This window comes from Bufo bufo, chromosome 1 (assembly GCF_905171765.1).
Source record: "Bufo bufo chromosome 1, aBufBuf1.1, whole genome shotgun sequence".
Lineage (NCBI taxonomy): Eukaryota > Metazoa > Chordata > Amphibia > Anura > Bufonidae > Bufo > Bufo bufo.
The window spans coordinates 562,682,335-562,703,599 of record NC_053389.1 but is presented as its reverse complement, the minus strand read 5'-3'; the positions used below and the strand labels follow the sequence as shown (position 1 = coordinate 562,703,599).

General features: G+C 40.3%; 1 protein-coding gene across 1 annotated transcript in view; it reads left to right on the top strand.

The window, feature by feature from the left end:
• The window catches only part of PCLO (piccolo presynaptic cytomatrix protein), a 193,708-nt gene that overhangs the window by 32,622 nt on the left and 139,821 nt on the right, over positions 1-21,265 (top strand). Inside the window, exon 5 of the mRNA XM_040414091.1 lies at positions 17,981-20,156. Within this exon, the coding sequence (XP_040270025.1) occupies positions 17,981-20,156 (2,176 nt within the window). The remainder of the gene's footprint in view (positions 1-17,980; positions 20,157-21,265) is intronic.

Sequence of the window (21,265 nt, the reverse complement as noted above, 5' to 3'; positions counted from 1 at the left end):
AAGTACAATATGTGACGAGAAAACAATCTCAGAATGGCCTGTATAAGTAAAAGCGTTTTAAAGTTATCACCCCATAAAGTGACACAAAAATGGCCTGGGCAGGAAGGTGAAAACAGGCCCGGGGTTGAAGGGGTTAACCTGTTCGGGACACTTGACGTACCGGTACGGCATGATGTTCCGTTACAGCGGGCGGTGATCGGAACAAGGTGCCTGCTCAAATCATTGAGCAGGCACCCGGGGACAATGCGCGGGGGGGGTCCTGTGACTTCCCAGTGTCGGCAATCGCCGCAAACTGCAGGTTAATTCAAACCTGCGGTTTGCAGCTTTTACAGGTTGCGGCAGGCGGCGGTGCCATTGGGTCCCATGCAGCTAATGCATTCCAATACAGTATTGGAATGTATTGTAAAGGGGATTAGACCCCCAAAATTTGAAGTCCCAAAGTGGGACGAAAAATAAAGTGAAAAAACAAGTTGAAAAAATAAAGTTTTCCCACCGAAAAATAAAAAGTTTCAAGTAAAAATAAACAAAAACTTTATTTTCCCCAAGTAAAGTAAAAAAATAAATTGGTAAAAATTAGGGAAAAAAACAAAAAGTAGACATATTAGGTAACGCCACGTCCATATCAACCGGCTCTGTAAAGATATCACATAACCTAACCCCTCAGATGAACACCGTAAAAAATAAAAACTGTGCTAAATAAACCATTTTTTTGGCACCTTACATCACAAAAAGTACAACAGCATGTGATCAAAAAGGCGTATGCCCACCAAAATATTACCAATCTAACCGTCACCTCATCCCGCAAAAAATGAGCACCTACCTAAGACAATCGCCCAAAAAATGAAACATTTGATTAAAACATCATTTCTTTTTGTTTTAAAAAAAACGCAATTATTGTGTAAAACTTAAGTAAATAAAAAAAGTATACATATTAGGTATCGCCGCATCCGTAATAACCTGCTCTATAAAAATATCACATGACCTACCCCTTAGGTGAATATCGTAAAAAAAAAAAATAATAATTAAAAAGCCATTTCTTGTCACCTTACATCACAAAAAGTGTAATAGCAAGCGATGAAAAAGTTATATACACCCCAAAATAGTGCCAATCAAACCATCATCTCATCCCGCAAAAATCATACCCTACCCAAGATATTCGCCCAAAAACTGAAAAATCTATGGCTCTCAGACTATGGAAACACTAAAACATGATATTTTTTTTTTGTTTCAAAAATGAAATCATTGTGTAAAACTTACATAAATAAAAAAATTGTATACATATTAGGTATCACCGTGTCCGTGACAACCTGGTCTATAAAAATACCACATGATCTAACCTGTCAGATAAATGTAAATAACAAAAAATAAAAATGGTGCCAAAACAGCCATTTCTTGTTACCTTGCCTCAGAAAAAGTGTAATCTAGAGCAACCAAAAATCATATGTACCCTAAACTAGTACCAAAAAAACTGCCACCCTAAGGTGAAAATGAGCCCGGTCCCTAAGGGGTTAAATCACCCCCTTTCCCAATTTTACATGTAAAAATATATAAGCAATAAAAAAATAAACATATTAAGTATTGCCGCTTCTGAAAATGTCTGAACTATTAAAATATTTAAAAAGATGTTCTCATCTTGTTCCTCCCAAAAATTGAATAACAGTAAAGTAAAGTTGTACATTCCACAAAATAAAAACGACAGTTCTACAAGCCCTAGAGTTTAATAAAGTTACGGCGATGCAAAGAAAATGTAAATTTATTTTCAAAGGTTTTAATTTTTTTTAAGTAATTAAAATAAAAACTATACAAGTTTGGTATCACCGTAATCGCAGTGAGCTGCAGAATAAGGACGTCATGTTTTTAAGCTCACAGTGAATGCCGTGATGTCAAAAGACCCCAAAAACCTTTATTTTTTTTTCAATTTTACCCCTTTTCAATCTTACAACACAAAAAAATTTTGTTCCTATTTTCCAATACAAAGCATGGTAAATTAAATGGTGTAATTAAAAATGCATCTTGTTCTGCAAAAAATATACTCTCGTATGGCTATGTGAATAGAAAATGTAAAAAGTTATGGCTATTGGAAGATAGGGAGGGAAAATCAAAAATGAAAAAAGGCACGGTCTTTAAGAGGTTAATATCCAATCCGTGAGGATCTGACACCCCGCACCCCACCGATCAGCTGTTCCCTGCAGCCTCAGGCACTGGAACTAGCACTGCTCTGTTCAAAGTGTAGAGGCTGTGCCGGGTTACTGCACCTCAGCTCCCATCGGGCATGAACACTACACTTTGAACAGAGCTGTGCTTCCTGTTCCATTGACAGCGCTAGCTCCCATGCCAGAGGCTGCAGGGAAACAGCTGATTGTGGAGGTCTTGGGTGTTGGAACCTCCCAGCTTGGATATTTATGACTAATACTGAGGAAGGGTCATCCATATCAAGAGCCTTGAAAATTTATTTAAGTGAAGGTGGGTAATTTGGATTCTAGTTGTGACCAATTCCAGGAAAGGGGCTAAAATAATTGTCGCCCAATTGCATAGCACAGAAACAATTATTATATTACAAATAAAAAGCCAATTTATTTTGGACTTTATAGCTGCCTATGTCCATATGGATGTGTGCCGTCTATGATGCCTCTTTGTGGCACCACAATGCTTTTTGAAGAGAATAATGATGTTGTCTGATTCATTATAAATCTGACATTAAAAAAATATCCATATTAAATCAGAAACATACCAAAGTAAAGCAGAGTCCCAATAGACACCTGTCTGTGCCTGCCTTGTTACTGCTCTGTACAACTTGGAGCTTTAAAATAGTATAGTACCATAATATACCTTCATGCTGATCATTGTCCTTTATGCACTAATGATTTCTAGGAATCTTTGGAAAAACATTAAAAAAAAATTCAATATATATTTTAAATGTTACACAATACAGACCTATTATGGAGTTACTAGACATTTTCCAGCCTATTCTGTAAAACTAGTAAATAAGTGAAGGACGTATAAAATACAGTATAATATTGTGAGATAGACTTGACCTCATAGAGGTACCATATCATGATTAACAAATTTATCTTAACACATCAAATAAGAATAGTATTTTTAAAACTTCCAGTTTCAATAGTGATTAGTGATGAATATAAAGCCCTTTATGTATAGTTCCCAAGTCATTTAAAGAACCAGTGATTGCACCAGATTCATAATCTTCCTATGAATATATTTATTTAGTGTCAAGATACAGTATGTTTATTTTCTGTCATATATTGGCTATAGGCATCATACATAAAATCCAATGTGTGTAATGCTCATTCATATTGAATTTTAATTATGCTGTGTATCAGAGACCAGATGACTAAATGTGAAAGTGAACAGTAGCACCTTCAGAATTTCTGGGGTATGCTGGACCAACAAGAATGATCATACATTATTCCGGTAAATGCTAGCATTGGTCAGGCTGTGGAGTGCAGTTAGGTTGGCACTAACACAAAGCTTTGCTTTTGTGCATGTTTAGTGTATTTATTGCATCATCTAGGGCGCTTGGCATGTTTTGGATTTTTAATTGAAGACATAAAAGTGATGTTTTAATAGTAATACAATCCAATATTCATTGATGAACATAATTAAGCCTTGAGCGAATTGGGTTCGGATTTTTCTATCTGAACCAAATTTGTTTGAAAACTTTGTTTATAATATGTCCTCTATAGTGCGCTGAAATACATGAGCTCTGCCAGTGTCGGACTGGGTAACCTAGGACCCACCAGTAAAATTCATTTTGGGGGCCCACTTTAAAGCTACAAGCAAATACTGCTACCCAAACGGCAACAGCAAGACCCTCAAGATAATTATGATGGCAGGTTCCTGGGGAAAGAGGATACTGGCTAGCCTTCCTCTATACCTAGAAATCATCTCAGCCGCCTGATGAATCAGCCTGTTGTATCTTGTGCCACTTGTGCGGAGGGTGGGGGAGTAGAGGCCCACCTTCCTCAGGGGCCCATTGGGGGATTCACCTATTCCCCTGTGGGCGATTCCGAGCCTACGCTCCTCTGATGCCTGACAAAACTTGCTGCATATAATGTGAGACTTGCTTTGTCTCATATCTATGATGTTACACTTCATTTCTGTACATAAATTACTGTTCCAGAATCCAAAGCTGAACTCAGCATCATTAATGAGATTTTGGAAAAGTAATTAAAATAATTTATATGTGCAGAAACGAAGCAAGAGCCCATACATTTTAGCGCACCACGGAGGAGATATTGTAAACAAAGTTTTCAAATGAATCGGGTTCGGATATAGCAATCTGAACCCGATTCATTCAAGCCTATATATAGTCATCAATTATACCGTTTCCAACTAAAACTGGTTCACAGCCTTTGCCCTAATTATATAGGGAAGATGAGCATGGACAGTATTTGATTTCTTGCTCTGATAGTTTCTAGTGTGCTATGGACAACTAGGACCTTTTGAACCATACATTAAAGGGGTTATCCCATGATTAATAAAAAATAAATAAAAATGCATAATCTAGTACAGTGGTGGCGAACCTATGGCACGGGTGCCAGAGGCGGCACTTAGAGCCCTCTCAGTGGGCACCGACACCCTGGAAAAAGTCTATGGTGTTCCAGTATGTCTTAGACTTTTCCTGCCAAATTTATCAGAGTAGGGCGCACTATGAACAGCACAGGCAGCATATTGAATGTAGGCAGGCTATTATAGCTACATGATAAAGTACATGGAAGATATACTGTATTGGTATTCAGGATAAATCGCTAGTTTGGCACTTTGCGATAAATAAGTGGGTTTTCGGTTGCTGTTTGGGCACTCAGTCTGTAAAAGGTTCGCCATCACTGATCTAGTACATGTCACTTTCTAACAAACCTAGATCCAGCCCTGTACCTTAAATGGATCCAGCGATCTCCCCATTAATTGCTTCAGTTGTTCTGCTTATTTTTCTTTCAAGCTGGCAGCTCAGAGGGTTTATCCTTTCACAAAGGGTGTGTCCCGTCTGCTGCAGCTAGTGACAATTAAAGGATGGATCTGAGCATGTGCTGAGCAGGACAGAGGAATTAGAAAAAGGGCAAACAGCAGGTGATGCTATATAGATAGATTTATTTAAATAACTCAGTAGTTTCAATACATTTTTAATTACATGCAATTACAAAAATATTCAGATCCAGGTGCTGGTTTGAAAACTATAGAATATTATTCATGGGACAACCCCTTTAAGTTTATTATAAAGCTTCAATCTGATATGGAATACTTGGATATTTGGCGTCTTGACCTTTCAGTTAGGCTACATGCACACAAACGTTTTTTGTTTCCATGTCCGTTCCATTTTTTTTGCGGATAGGATGCGGACCCATTAATTCCGCAAAAAAACGTGTGCTGTCCGCATCAGTATGTCCGTTCCGTAGCCCCACAAAAAAAAATAGAACATGTCCTATTCTTTGTTATTGATATTTTGCCTCACTTGTCTAGAAAGTATCTGCATAAAATTTTTAACATAGAGTGATAATATATTTGATGTGTTGTTATTTTTGCCTTTGTTGTGTTAACTGGGCTATCTGGTAATTTAGGATTGAAATGCGCTGATTATTAAATGGTTAGACAAAATATACCTATATATATACTGTATATATATATATATATATATATATATCTGTTATTTTTATTTTTTTAAGTGTAGTCTGAGTATAGTGGCTATAGAGACAGTTTGTGTTGGAATATGCAGTGGGGTTTTTTATCTGTATTTTATATTTGTAAATGTGTGGAGATATATATATATATATATATATATATATACACACACTGCTCAAAAAAATAAAGGGAACACTTAAACAACACAATGTAACGCCAAGTCAATCACACTTCTGTGAATTCAAACTGTCCACTTAGGAAGCAACACTGAGTGACAATCAATTTCACATGCTGTTGTGCAAATGGGATAGACAACAGGTGGAAATTATAGGCTCTTTCTGAGGCTTGCTCTACTAAGTGGCTTCTTATTAAGTGGAGTTAAAAAATAAGGAGTTCTAGAGCTGTGTGTGGCTTTGTGGGAGTGATTGCAGGTGGCTGAGTGTGGATTGCAGCAGAGATCATTGAAAGTTAAGTGTTTGTATTCGTGTACTTGCATTTAAAATCGCTTTTTTTTTCTCTGCTTAATTAAGGCGAGTGCCCGGGGCAACCAGGTGCTATAAATTGAGCCACTTATACTCTTCAGAGCCTGCTCTTTCTGAGGCTTGCTCTACTAAGTGGCTTCTTATTAAGTGGAGTTAAAAAATAAGGAGTTCTAGAGCTGTGTGTGGTTTTGTGGGAGTGATTGCAGGTGGCTGAGTGTGGATTGCAGCAGAGATCATTGAAAGTTAAGTGTTTGTATTCGTGTACTTGCATTTAAAATCGCTTTTTTTTTTTTTTCTCTGCTTAATTAAGGCGAGTGCCCGGGGCAACCAGGTGCTATAAATTGAGCCACTTATACTCTTCAGAGCCTGCTCTTTCAGAGGCTTGCTCTACTAAGTGGCTTCTTATTAAGTGGAGTTAAAAAATAAGGAGTTCTAGAGCTGTGTGTGGTTTTGTGGGAGTGATTGCAGGTGGCTGAGTGTGGATTGCAGCAGAGATCATTGAAAGTTAAGTGTTTGTATTCGTGTACTTGCATTTAAAATCGCTTTTTTTTTTTTTTTTTTTCTCTGCTTAATTAAGGCGAGTGCCCGGGGCAACCAGGTGCTATAAATTGAGCCACTTATACTCTTCAGAGCCTGCTCTTGCTGAGGCTTGCTCTACTAAGTGGCTTCTTATTAAGTGGAGTTAAAAAATAAGGAGTTCTAGAGCTGTGTGTGGTTGTGTGGGAGTGATTGCAGGTGGCTGAGTGTGGATTGCAGCAGAGATCATTGAAAGTTAAGTGTTTGTATTCGTGTACTTGCATTTAAAATTGCTTTTTTTTTTTTTTTCTCTGCTTAATTAAGGCGAGTGCCCGGGGCAACCAGGTGCTATAAATTGAGCCACTTATACTCTTCAGAGCCTGCTCTTTCTGAGGCTTGCTCTACTAAGTGGCTTCTTATTAAGTGGAGTTAAAAAATAAGGAGTTTAAGAAAAGGAGTTTGGAAACTAAGGTTGGATATAATTTCCTTGTGTGTTGTTGGCTTAATTTTACGTGGTCCTTCAACTACAGCAGACAGGGTCTAAATCTAAATCATTTATACTGTTTTACTTTTTTACTGTTGTAATCCCCATTTAGTATGTGTTGCACAATTTACAACGCAGTCCAGTGCACATCTTGCATGATGTATGCAGTCCTGGAACAGGAGTTCAAGGGTGTATATCTTTGTTCTAGATGTGAGCAAATTACCCGTTTGGAATCGCAGATCGAGTCTTTAAATGGGCAAGTTGCAACACTGAGAGGCATTGATAATTTGCAAAAGAGTTTGCTTCTCACCGAGCAAGCACTCTTTGGGGTAGATGAGGGGGAGGGTGACAGAGAGGAGGCTGAGGAAAGTGAGGTAGCTAGCTGGGTAAAAGTTAGAAAGCGGGGTAGAGGGAAGAGTGCCAGGGAGGCTAGCCCTGATCTGACACACCCCAACAAGTTTGCACGTTTGGCAGATGAGGGGGATGTCAGTCCGGGGACGGCACTGCTGCAGCCAGACACTTCCTCTGCCAGTCAGGGGAATGTCAGCTCCAGTAAGCAGGGAACCAGGAGAGCAGGGCAGGCCAGACAGGTGCTGGTAGTGGGAGACTCCATTATTAGGGGAACAGATAGGGAAATCTGTCACAAAGACCGTGATCGCCGAACAGTGTGCTGTCTTCCTGGCGCTAGAGTTCGACACATCGCGGATCGGGTTGACAGATTACTGGGAGGGGCTGGAGATGATCCAGCGGTCATGGTCCATATCGGAACCAATGACAAAGTTAGAGGTAGGTGGAGAGTCCTTAAAAATGATTTCAGGGATTTAGGTCAAAAGCTGAGGGCAAGGACCTCAAAGGTAGTATTTTCCGAAATACTGCCTGTACCACGAGCCACACAAGAAAGGCAATGGGAGATTAGGGAGATTAACAAGTGGCTCAAGAACTGGTGTAGGAAGGAGGGGTTTGGGTTCCTGGAGAACTGGGCCGATTTTTCTATCGGCAACAGGCTCTATCGTAGGGACGGGCTGCACCTCAATGGGGAAGGGGCAGCTGTGCTGGGGAGAAAGATGGCTAGAAGGTTGGAGGAGTGTTTAAACTAGGGACTAGGGGGGAGGGTAATTACGTTATAGGAGGGGAAGATAGTGCAGATAGAGACCGGGGGCAAGGTAATAAGAATGGGGGAGGAATGGAAGGAGGGACTAGAACAATTCAGAAGGAAAGGTGTAGGGCAGGGGTGTCAAACTCAAATTCATCGGGGGCCGCATCAGCAGTTTGGTCCCCCTCAAAGGGCCGGTCCCGGCCTGACCTGCAAGCGCTGACTGGGGTCACATAGCATTATACTGATTCATGATGCTATGTGACCCTTACAGTTCTGGAACGTGTTGGATAACACTGACATAATGCTGTCAGTGTTATCCAACACATTCCAGAACTGTAAGGGTTACCGTATTTTTCGCCCTATAAGACGCACCGGCCCATAAGACGCACCTAGGTTTTTGAGGAGGAAAATAAGAAAAAAAAAATTTGAACCAAAAGGTGTGCTTTTGGTGGGTTTTGAACTAATTGTGGTCTGTGGGTGGCACTGTTATGGGGGATCTGTGGATGGCACTGTTATGGGGGATCTGTGGATGGCACTGTTATGGGGGATCTGTGGATGGCACTGTTATGGGGGATCTGTGGATGGCACTGTTATGGGGGATCTGTGGGTGACGCACTGTTATGGGGGATCTGTGGGTGACGCACTGGTATGGGGGATCTGTGGGTGACGCACTGGTATGGGGGATCTGTGGGTGACACACTGTTATGGGGGATCTGTGGGTGACACTTATGGGGGATCTGTGGTGACACTTATGGGGGATCTGTGGGTGACACTTATGGGGGATCTGTGGTGACACTTATGGGGGATCTGTGGTGACACTTATGGGGGATCTGTGGTGACACTTATGGGGGATCTGTGGTGACACTTATGGGGGATCTGTGGTGACACTTATGGGGGATCTGAGGTGACACTTATGGGGGATCTGTGGGTGACACTTATGGGGGATCTGTGGGTGACACTTATGGGGGATCTGTGGGTGACACTTATGGGGGATCTGTGGGTGACACTTATGGGGGGGATCTGTGGGTGACACATATATAGCATCTTATGCTATGTGTCATCCACAGATCCCCTCCATAAGTGTCCCTGTAGTGTGAATGACCCCCAATACACGGGCTAGGGGCCGGCATCTGCTTTTATTATGTCAGCGGGGCCCGTGCAGTGACTATTCTACTACACGGGCCCCGCTCACTGTATAATCCTATGTCTAATAGTTAATTGTAATTGTATGTAATCGCATAAGGAGCGCTGGGTATTACGGTACTTACAACTACAAGCGCTCGCCGCTCGGTAGGTAGCAGAGAGGAGGCAGGAGGCAGGCCAGGAGGAGAGGCGCTGGCAGCGTGAGTCATACGTCACGCGCCTGCTTCATTCATAAAGTGGGCGGCGCAGGCGCGTGACGTATGACTCACACTGCCAGCGCCCGTCCTCCCAGCCTGCCTCCTCTCGGCGAGCGCTTGTATCTGTAAGTACCGGTAATACACAGCGCTCCTTATGCGATACACCCGATACAGGAGCCAGGAGGAGCGGGGGCCGCCTGCGGCTACGCGGGCCACATGACGAGGTCTGGCGGGCCGGATTCGGCCCGCGGGCCTTGTGTTTGACACCCGTGGTGTAGGGTAAAAAATATACATAAACCTCTCAAATGTATGTATACTAATGCCAGAAGCCTGACTAATAAAACTGGTGAACTGGAATTAGTGATGTGTGAGGAGGACTATGATATAGTGGGAATAACTGAGACATGGCTGGATGATAGCTATGACTGGGCAGTTAATGTACAAGGTTACAGTCTGTTTAGAAAGGATCGTCAAAACCGGAGAGGGGGAGGGGTCTGCCTTTATATAAAGTCCTGTCTAAAGCCCACAGTCCGAGAAGATATAAGTGAGGGACATGAACATGTGGAGTCACTGTGGGTAGAGATACATGGAGCTAAAAACAACAATAAATTACTAATAGGAGTTTACTATAAACCACCTAATATACCAGAGTCCACAGAAAATCTACTACTAAACGAGATAGACGAGGCGGCAAATCATAATGAGGTGGTTATTATGGGGGACTTCAACTACCCAGATATAGACTGGGAAACTGAAACTTGTATATCTCATAAGGGAAACAGGTTCGTGGCTATAACCAAAGACAATTACCTCTCCCAACTGGTTCAGGACCCGACTAGAGGGACGGCCATACTGGACTTAGTATTAACCAATAGACCTGACAGAACAACAGACGTGCAGGTCGGGGGACACCTGGGAAATAGTGACCATAAAGTAATAACCTTCCAATTATCATTCAAAAGAGCGTTTCTACAGGGAGGAACAAAAATACCAAACTTCAAAAAAGCTAAATTTAGCCAACTAAGAGAGGCCATAGGCCAAACTAACTGGGACAAAGTCCTCACAAATACAGACACAAAATGGGATATCTTTAAAAACATCCTAAAAACTCATTGTGAGAGGTACATACCGTATGGTAATAAAAGGTTAAGGAACAAAAAGAAACCAATGTGGATAAATAGAACTGTAAAGAAAGCAATAAATGACAAAAAGAAAGCATATAAAACACTAAAACAGGAGGGTTGCACGGAAGCACTGAAAAACTATAAGGAAAAAAATAGAACATGTAAAAAACAAATAAAAGCGGCCAAACTAGAGACCGAGAGATTAATTGCCAAAGAGAGTAAAACTAACCCTAAAATGTTCTTCAATTATATAAATGTTAAAAAGTATAAAGCTGAAGGTGTTGGCCCTTTAAAGAGTAATGAGGGGGGAGTCGCAGAGAGCGACGAGGAGAAAGCAAAGCTGTTAAATATTTTTTTCTCCAATGTATTCACTGAGGAAAATAAATTGTCAGATGACATGCAGAATGCAAAAATAAATTCCCCATTAAAAGTGTCCTGTCTGACCCAGGAAGAAGTACATCAGCGGCTTAAAAAGATTAAAATAGACAAATCGCCAGGACCGGATGGCATACACCCCCGTATCCTAAAGGAATTAAGTAATGTCATAGCCAGACCCTTATTTCTGATATTTGCAGACTCTATACTGACAGGGAATGTCCCACAGGATTGGCGCATGGCAAATGTGGTGCCAATATTCAAAAAGGGGCCAAAAACAGAGCCTGGAAACTATAGGCCGGTAAGTTTAACATCTGTTGTGGGTAAACTGTTTGAAGGTTTTCTGAGAGATGCTATATTAGAGCATCTCAACGGAAATAAGCAAATAACGCCATATCAGCATGGCTTCGTGAGGGATCGGTCATGTCAAACTAATTTAATCAGTTTCTATGAGGAGGTAAGTTCTAGACTTGACAGCGGCGAATCAATGGATGTCGTATATCTGGACTTCTCCAAAGCATTTGACACTGTACCGCATAAAAGGTTAGTATATAAAATGAGAATGCTCGGACTGGGAGAAAACATCTGTATGTGGGTAAGTAACTGGCTGAGTGATAGAAAACAGAGGGTGGTTATTAACGGTACACACTCAGATTGGGTCACTGTCACTAGCGGAGTACCTCAGGGGTCAGTATTGGGCCCTATTCTCCAATATATTTATTAATGATCTTGTAGAAGGCTTGCACAGTAAAGTATCAATTTTCGCAGATGACACTAAACTGTGTAAAGTAATTTACACTGATGAGGACAGTATACTACTACAGAGGGATCTGGATAGATTGGAGGCTTGGGCAGATAAGTGGCAGATGAGGTTTAACACTGATAAATGTAAGGTTATGCACATGGGAAGGAAAAATGCAAGTCACCCGTACATACTAAATGGTAAAACACTCGGTAACACTGACATGGAAAAGGATCTAGGAATTTTAATAAACAGCAAACTAAGCAGCAAAAACCAGTGTCAGGCAGCTGCTGCCAAGGCCAACAAGATAATGGGTTGCATCAAAAGGGGCATAGATTCCCGTGATATGAACATAGTCCTACCACTTTACAAATCGCTAGTCAGACCACACATGGAGTACTGTGTACAGTTCTGGGCTCCTGTAAACAAGGCAGACATAGCAGAGCTAGAGAGGGTTCAGAGGAGGGCAACTAAAGTAATAACTGGAATGGGGCAACTACAGTACCCTGAAAGATTATCAAAATTCGCGTTATTCACTGTAGAAAAAAGACGACTGAGGGGAGATCTAATTAATATGTATAAATATATCAGGGGTCAGTACAGAGATCTATCCCATCAGCTATTTATCCCCAGGACTGTGACTGTGACGAGGGGACATCCTCTGCGTCTGGAGGAAAGAAGGTTTGTACACAAACATAGAAGAGGATTCTTTACGGTAAGAGCAGTGAAACTATGGAACTCTCTGCCTGAGGAGGTGGTGATGGTGAGTACAATAAAGGAATTCAAGAGGGGCCTGGATGTGTTTCTAGAGCGTAATAATATTACAGGCTATAGCTACTAGAGAGGGGTCGTTGATCCAGGGAGTTATTCTGATTGCATGATTGGAGTCGGGAAGGAATTTTTTATTCCCCTAAAGTGGAGAAAATTGGCTTCTACCTCACAGGGTTTTTTGCCTTCCTCTGGATCAACTTGCTGGATAACAGGCCGAACTGGATGGACAAATGTCTTTTTTCGGCCTTATGTACTATGTTACTATGTATGTTACTAATTAGCAAGACACCCCCAATAAAGGAGTGGTTCTGCAGGTGGTGACTACAGATCACTTCTCAGTTCCTATGCTTCCTGGCTGATGTTTTGGTCACTTTTGAATGCTGGCGGTGCTTTCACTCTAGTGGTAGCATGAGACGGAGTCTACAACCCACACAAGTGGCTCAGGTAGTGCAGCTTATCCAGGATGGCACATCAATGCGAGCTGTGGCAAGAAGGTTTGCTGTGTCCGTCAGCGTAGTGTCCAGAGCATGGAAGCACTACCAGGAGACAGGCCAGTACATCAGGAGACGTGGAGGAGGCCGTAGGAGGGCAACAACCCAGCAGCAGGACCGCTACCTCCGCCTTTGTGCAAGGAGGAACAGGAGGAGCACTGCCAGAGCCCTGCAAAATGACCTCCAGCAGGCCACAAATGTGCATGTGTCTGCTCAAACGGTCAGAAACAGACTCCATGAGGGTGATATGAGGGCCCGACGTCCACAGGTGGGGGTTGTGCTTACAGCCCAACACCGTGCAGGACGTTTGGCATTTTCCAGAGAACACCAATATTGGCAAATTCGCCACTGGCGCCCTGTGCTCTTCACAGATGAAAGCAGGTTCACACTGAGCACATGTGACAGACGTGACAGAGTCTTGAGACGCCGTGGAGAACGTTCTGCTGCCTGCAACATCCTCCAGCATGACCGGTTTGGCATTAGGTCAGTAATGGTGTGGGGTGGCATTTCTTTGGAGGGCCGCACAGCCCTCCATGTGCTCGCCAGAGGTAGCCTGACTGCCATTATGTACCGAGATGAGATCCTCAGACCCCTTGTGAGACCATATGCTGGTGCGGTTGGCCCTGGGTTCCTCCTAATGCAAGACAATGCTAGACCTCATGTGGCTGGAGTGTGTCAGCAGTTCCTGCAAGACGAAGGCATTGATGCTATGGACTGGCCCGCCCGTTCCCCAGACCTGAATCCAATTGAGCACATCTGGGACATCATGTCTCGCTCTATCCACCAACGTCACATTGCACCACAGACTGTCCAGGAGTTGGCAGATGCTTTAGTCCAGGTCTGGGAAGAGATCCCTCAGGAGACCGTCCGCCACCTCATCAGGAGCATGCACAGGCGTTGTAGGGAGGTCATACAGGCACGTGGAGGCATTACATCAAAGTTGGATCAGCCTGTAGTGTGTTTTTCCACTTTAATTTTGAGGGTGACTCCAAATCCAGACCTCCATGGGTTGAAAAATTTGATTTCCATTTTTTAATTTTTGTGTGATTTTGTTGTGAGCACATTCAACTATGTAAAGAACAAAGTATTTCAGAAGAATATTTAATTAATTCACATCTAGGATGTGTTATTTTTGTGTTCCCTTTATTTTTTTGAGCAGTGTATATATATATATATATATATATATATATATATATATATATAAAATTAATTTATTTATTTTCATTGTAGTATGCCGCTCATAAGGTAATACCTTTTTCAGTTTTCTGCTGTAACTCAGACATCTGTTACAGTTGAAAACCGTCCCCTGTTGTGACAGTCACTTGTAAAGCTTATCAACACCTCTGCCATACTATGGGGCATTTCTGCTACCTCTGTTCACAGTATAGTTATTACTGACCACTATATACAGTAGGCTGCAAAAGAGAAGACAGAAACAGTTATAAGCCACCTCTGTCTTCTCCAGCTGTGTAGATTCCTCTTACATAGTTACATACTTAATGCGGTCGATCAAGTTCAACCAAGGGATAGGTGGGGACTTGAATCCCAGAAGGAAGTGAGACTCAGATTTCTACACGTTTTCAAAGGAAATGTCATTTACTTTTAAGAATTCATCTAAACCCCTTTTTAAAACTGTCCACTGTTCCTGCTGTGACCACGTCCTGAGGAAGTCTATTCCACAGATTCACAGCTCTTACAGTAAAGAAGCTTCTGGAGACTGAACTTTTTCTTCTCCAGTCAGAGGCAGTGCCCCCTTGTCTTTTGAGGGCATTTTACATGGAACAGTTTTTCACCAAATTTTTTGTATGGCCCATTTATGTACTTGTATAGGTTAATCATGTCCCCCATTAAATGTCTCTTCTCAAGACTAAATAAATGTAATTATTTTAATCTTTATTAGACCCTCCATCAGTTTAGTGGTAATATTACATCCTCTTGAGTCCATGCCTTCTTTAATGCATGACAATATCCTAGTAGCTTTAGAAGCAGCTGATTGACATTGTATGCTGTTATTTAATCTACCATCTACAAGGGCACCAAAATCCTTCTCTACAAGTGACTCTCCCAGTGTTACATCACCTAGGACATATGAAGCACATAGATTATTACTACCAAGATGCAAAACTTTACATTTATCCACATTGAACCTCAATTGCCAAGTTGATGCCCAATCACTCAGAGTGCCCTTTAGTCTACTTTACACTGGCGTTTTGGCTTTACGTTTGTGAGATCCGTTCAGGGCTCTCACAAGCGGTCCAAAACGGATCAGTTTTGCCCTAATGCATTCTGAATGGAAAAGGATCTGCTCAGAATGCATCAGTTTGTCTCCGTTCAGTCTACATTCTGCTTTGGAGACGGACACCAAAACACTGCTTGCAGCGTTTTGGTGTCCGTCTGATGAAACTGAGCCAAACGAATCCGTCCTGGCACACAATGTAAGTTGTCACTGACACAATCTGGCACAGTGGAAAACGGATTCATCCTCCATTGACTTTCAATAGTGTTTAAGATGGATCCGTCTATGTTAAAGATAATACAAACGGATCAGTTCTGAACGGATGCAGACGGCCGTATAATCTGAACGGATCCGTCCATGACGGATCCGCACAAAACGCGAATGTGAATGTAGCCTTAGCACTGCAAAATACATTTACAACAGTGTAGAATTAAAGCCCACAACAAGAAAACATACATTTACAGTACTTGGTCTTTATTGCGTTAAACGAGATGAATTGGTCCTTGTGTACGGTCAGTGTGCAATCTTGGAGCAGTCCCCCACCTCGTTGCAGGAAATTCAGGATTGAAAGATTCACGTCACCAGAGATTTCATTAAAACTCTAATCTTTTATTTATATCATATTAAATGGCAACATTTTGACCACACAGGGCCTTTTCCAAGACAAGACATACATTTGCTTTTGTGTTGGCTTGAAAAAGACCCTGCGTGGCCAAAACGTCGCCAATTAATGACAAAAATGAAACCATTGGTGCTTTATTGAAATCTCTGGTACCTTGGATTCTTCAGCTATCAAAATCTATGTTAAGATTTGTGTTAAATGGTGTGGTTTCTTTTTCAAATAACAAAGCTGTTAATAAACAGCATAGTAAGATCATAAATGAATTGGCATACATTCATAAAATAATAAAAAAAGATTGTCATTATGGAATATAGGGCTGGAACATGCAAATGATTACTTTATGTATCTTTGGCTATTGTGCATCCTGAATTGCTAGTGTATAGCACAAATGCACTCTTTAAACAAACACTTTAACGTTAAGTCAACTGGTCTACAGAATTTGGGCTTGTTAGCGTTTTATAAATTGATAATATGGAAACTATTGCTCCATCATATCAGGCTTGAAAACTCCTACTCGCCCTAACCCTGCAGTATATCCAGTCATAGAGAGTTAAGAGGTTTTAGTATTTTAACGTTTTGTAGTACATTTAGAGTAAATTGATTAATCAAAGGGAAAAAAAAGAATGAAAAGATCCTTGGGGGTTAAAACACACACTATGGTTTGATGATGGAAGTTACACACTGCTCATTGTGGTACTTTCTTTGACAATGTACAGTTACGTGTACTCTTCCAAAGAAAATTGACATTGCTGTACATTGCATAAGTTATCATAGAACGTTACAAGATATCATAGAACATCAAAGGGGTAATTTATTAAGACCAGCATTTTAGTCACCCAGCCAGCCTTTAAATAAATTAGGCGCCTCCACCACAGGCATAAATCTACATCATCTTCCTTGCTGGTGTAGATGTAGATAATTTTTTATTCCTAAAACAAGCATAGAAAATGATAAATGAGACAGGCCTGCTGGCTCGCCCCACCCCCACACGCACACCATGCCCCCTTTTTTAGACCTGGTGTGAGAATTGGGCACAAATTCCCTTTGCGACCAAATCTGTGACGGATATATGCCAAAAATTGGCATATATCTAATAATAAATGACCCCCAAGTTTTGTTTCATATATAGTATGTCTTTTACTATATGTTGTACTTAATTTTAAAATTGTTTTTGGTATAAACAGACAGGTGCCAAATTTATTAAACTTTGCAAAATGGGACAGATATACTAATCCTACCTCATATTTGCACAGTATTAACTTTAAATTTTACATTTTAAGAAAATGTGATCTGTTGTCTAATTTTATGCACCTATTGGTTACTTACTTTATACCAAACTGTAGTGTCAAACCTTAAGGGGGTTTTCTGGTATTTTGATACTGATGACCTATCTTCTGTATAGATCATCAGTATCTGATCGGTGGGGGTCTGACACCTGGGGCCCCCACAGATCAGCTGTTTGAGAAGACATTGGCGCCCCTGTGAGCGCTGCGGCCTTCTCACAGTTTACCAAGCACTGCGTTGTACATTGTATTGTGGCTGTGCTTGGTATTTGTCTCAGCCCCATAGAAGTGAATGGGGTGTAATGCAATATCAAGCCTCAAACAGCTGATTGGTGGAGGTCCCGGGTGTCGGACCCCCACAATCAGATACTGATGACCTATCCTGATGATAGGTCATCAATATCAAAATCTCAGAAACCAATTTAAGTAATTCTCCTTCCTGCTAAGACGCGCCCCCATGTCATGCTGGAAAAAAAAAAAAAAAGCAACTGAGCAAGGTACTGTAGATTATTCCTTTCAGTACATTTGCTTCATAAATAGATCTAAATCTTGATGCAGCATTATGTCCCAAAAATTCACCAATTTTTGCACAATTTACAACAAGGTCTAGGTACAATTACATTAGTAAATTTGCCCCATTTCGTATAGCAGGTGGTGTTCACAATGTGTATAGAATGTAATTATCACAAATAGATTTTTGCCTAATATTTCTGAATTAAGTTAACTCTAATTAAGGGTTAGGTAGTTGACTTATACAGTATCTGCTATTATTTTTGCATCATAGACTAAAGGCAATCAAAGTGGTACTCAAAAGAAGGTTAAAAGAACACTTCCAAACCCTCCACCAGAAGAAGCTGGCAATATCTTGCAGTCTACATACAGCACAGTTGGATCTTTATCCCGGAGAAGAATTTGTAGAACTACAACAATGGCTCGAGCTAAAATTCTTCAAGATATTGATAGAGAATTGGATCTCGTTGAAAGAGAATCTTCCAAACTGCGCAAAAAACAAGCTGAGTTGGATGAGGAAGAAAAAGAAATTGATGCAAAACTGAGATATCTGGAAATGGGAATAAACAGGAGAAAAGAAGCTTTGTTAAAAGAGAGAGAAAAGAGAGAAAGAGCTTATCTACAAGGTGTTGCTGAAGATCGTGATTACATGTCAGATAGTGAAGTTAGTAATACAAGGCCAACTAGAATTGAAAACCATCTTGGTTTAGACAGGCCACAAACAGCACCAGAAACAGAATACAGTCCTTATTTGCCACCACAGACTCAGCCAGAAACTCAATTTGCACCTCAGACAAGTCCTTACACGCAGTACCAATATCAGACCCCTACTTTACTTACTCAGGCCCCAACACAATTTCCCCAACAGTCCCATTACCAACCATCTTTATACCATCAGCAAGTTTCATCATACCAAACCCAGCCAACTTTTCAAGCTGTTCCAACTGTGTCTTTTACTCCTCAGCCACAGTCCACATCAAGTCAGCAACCATCTTATCAACACCCTTCACAGTTATTACTATTGCAGCAAAAAGCAAGACAAGGTGCATTAGATTTAGACTCTAAAATAACATCACATTATGATGTCTTAAGAAACCAACCTCTTATAATTGCACCTGTTTCTACTGACAGCAGCTACTCTGTTTCTCATCTTGGCAGCAAATATAGTACTTTAGATTTACGGTTAGGCTTGGATGAAAAAAGTAGCATGGCAAGTAGTCCAATGTCTAGCATATCTGCAGATTCTTTTTATGCTGATCTAGAACATCATGCTTCCAGGAATTATGTTCTAATCGATGACATCGGGGAACTTACTAAAGGTTCAGGCTCCATGAGTTCTGCATTTGGACTACATGAGAAAGAGCTTTCCAAAACTGACCGTCTACTTCGAACTGTAGAATCTCGAAGAACTCCTGAAGTAACAGACTTTTTAGCACCCATTTCAACTTCTACTAGATTACATGCATATGGGAAAGGAGATGAAGATTCTATGGAAGATCCATATGAGCTAAAACTTCTCAAACATCAAATAAAACAAGAATTCCGTAGAGGTACAGAGAATTTAGATCCTTTGGCTGGCTTTTCACCTTACTATCATTCAGATAGTCTTTACAGACACTTCCCTAAAAGTGAGAAATACAGCATTAGCAGACTCACACTAGAAAAACAGGCTGCTAAACAGTTACCGCCTGCTATACTGTATCAAAAACAACCCAAGCATAAAAAATCATTAATAGATCCAAAGATTTCAAAGTTTTCACCAATTCAGGAAAGTAGAGATCTAGAACCTGACTATTCCAGCTATCTTTCTTCTAGTACATCTTCAATTCCAAGTATATCTTCAAAGGTAAGACTACTGCAGGATGATATCACATATGGCTTAAGGAAAAATATTACAGATCAACAAAAATTTTTGGGCCCTGCCATGGCTCAAAGCCTTGGGTCAACACATAATACAAATATAAGAACTGCAATGCAGGATGAAGTCGATAAACCCTATGTAAGTGGTAGTCGATCACGTCCTTCATCCAGACCATCATCTGTTTATGGTCTAGATTTGTCAATTAAAAGAGACTTATCTAGTTCATCTTTAAGACAGAAAGCTAATGAGACAGAAGCATTAGAGGGAACTTTCAGCCATGTAGCACCTTCCGGAAGAACAAAACCATCTAGTCTTCCTATTAGTCAAAGTAGGGGAAGGATTCCAATAGTAGCACAGAACTCTGAAGAAGAAAGTCCATTAAGTCCTGTCGGTCAACCAATGGGAATGGCAAGAGCTGCAGCTGGACCTTTGCCACCAATATCCGCAGACACCAGGGATCAGTTTGGGTCTAGTCATTCTTTGCCTGAAGTACAACAGCACATGAGAGAAGAATCCAGAGCTCGTGGCTATGATCGAGACATTGCATTCATTATGGATGACTTTCAGCATGCCATGTCCGATAGTGAAGGTAATCAGGGAATCAGAATTCTTTATCACAACACAAACCTTCATTTCTATGCATGCTATTAATGTATCTTGTGACTTTTAAACATCATTTCTATTGTGGATTCTATATGTTCTTTCTTTATGTAATTCTTTTCTACTTTGATTTCTTTGAAAGTATGTTGTTTTTGTTCTGTTTTCACGTTCCTTTTGTTCTTGTTGTTCCTTATTTATATATGTACATATAACATATTCTCATTGTATGTGGAACTTTAAAGTGGTATTTCAAAATAATTTGTGTATATTAGAAAAAAAAGTCAAAATTGTTCCCTCACCTTATATATGTATGTGCTGTCTGATATATTTAAAAATTATTAATATTAAATCATTTAGTAATAAATTAGTAAAAGCAGGAACATTTTTCAAATTTGTAAAATCATTTAACCTAATTTTGTAAATGTGAATATAGGTTATACCAGAAAACAAAGGATGAAACTTGAATTCCAAGTATTCAATATTTTGGTGTTCATGTTCACCTACCAATCTCATTTCAAACAAATTTATATTATAATTTGCATAGTCAGATTACATTTTTAATATATATTTTATTTAGAGACTATGAGACAACTAACAATGTTATTTCAAACTCCTTGCTGCTGTCAGCACCTGCAATAGTCTGCTTTGCAAAATGCTTTAGCAAGCCCTTAGCAGCAGCAAGGAGATCTCACAAAAAATTTGGAAGTGGGTGCTTCAGATATTTTAAATATTTACTTATTTAAAGCAGAATATTCTTTGTAACTGTCAAATATGTGCATTCATTGTTGTGCTTTTGTTTGTTTTATGTTTAATAAATGTATGTGTGCTATTTAAAAATCTGTGCATGCACTTTTTTAATTGCTTATGATTATTGTAAAAAAAAAAAATCGACCGCATGACATAATGCTGCATGGAAATTCAGTATTTTGGTTTATACAATAATATTTTATCATAAAGTTAAAATAAAACGCTGTGAAATAATTTGAAATTGATCAAATAAATACTGTTTTAATTTAGCCAAGAGTAGGTATACAAGAATATATTGTGGTCAAATGGTACAAAATTATAACTAATTGTGAGTGTTTGTATGAGTTGGGT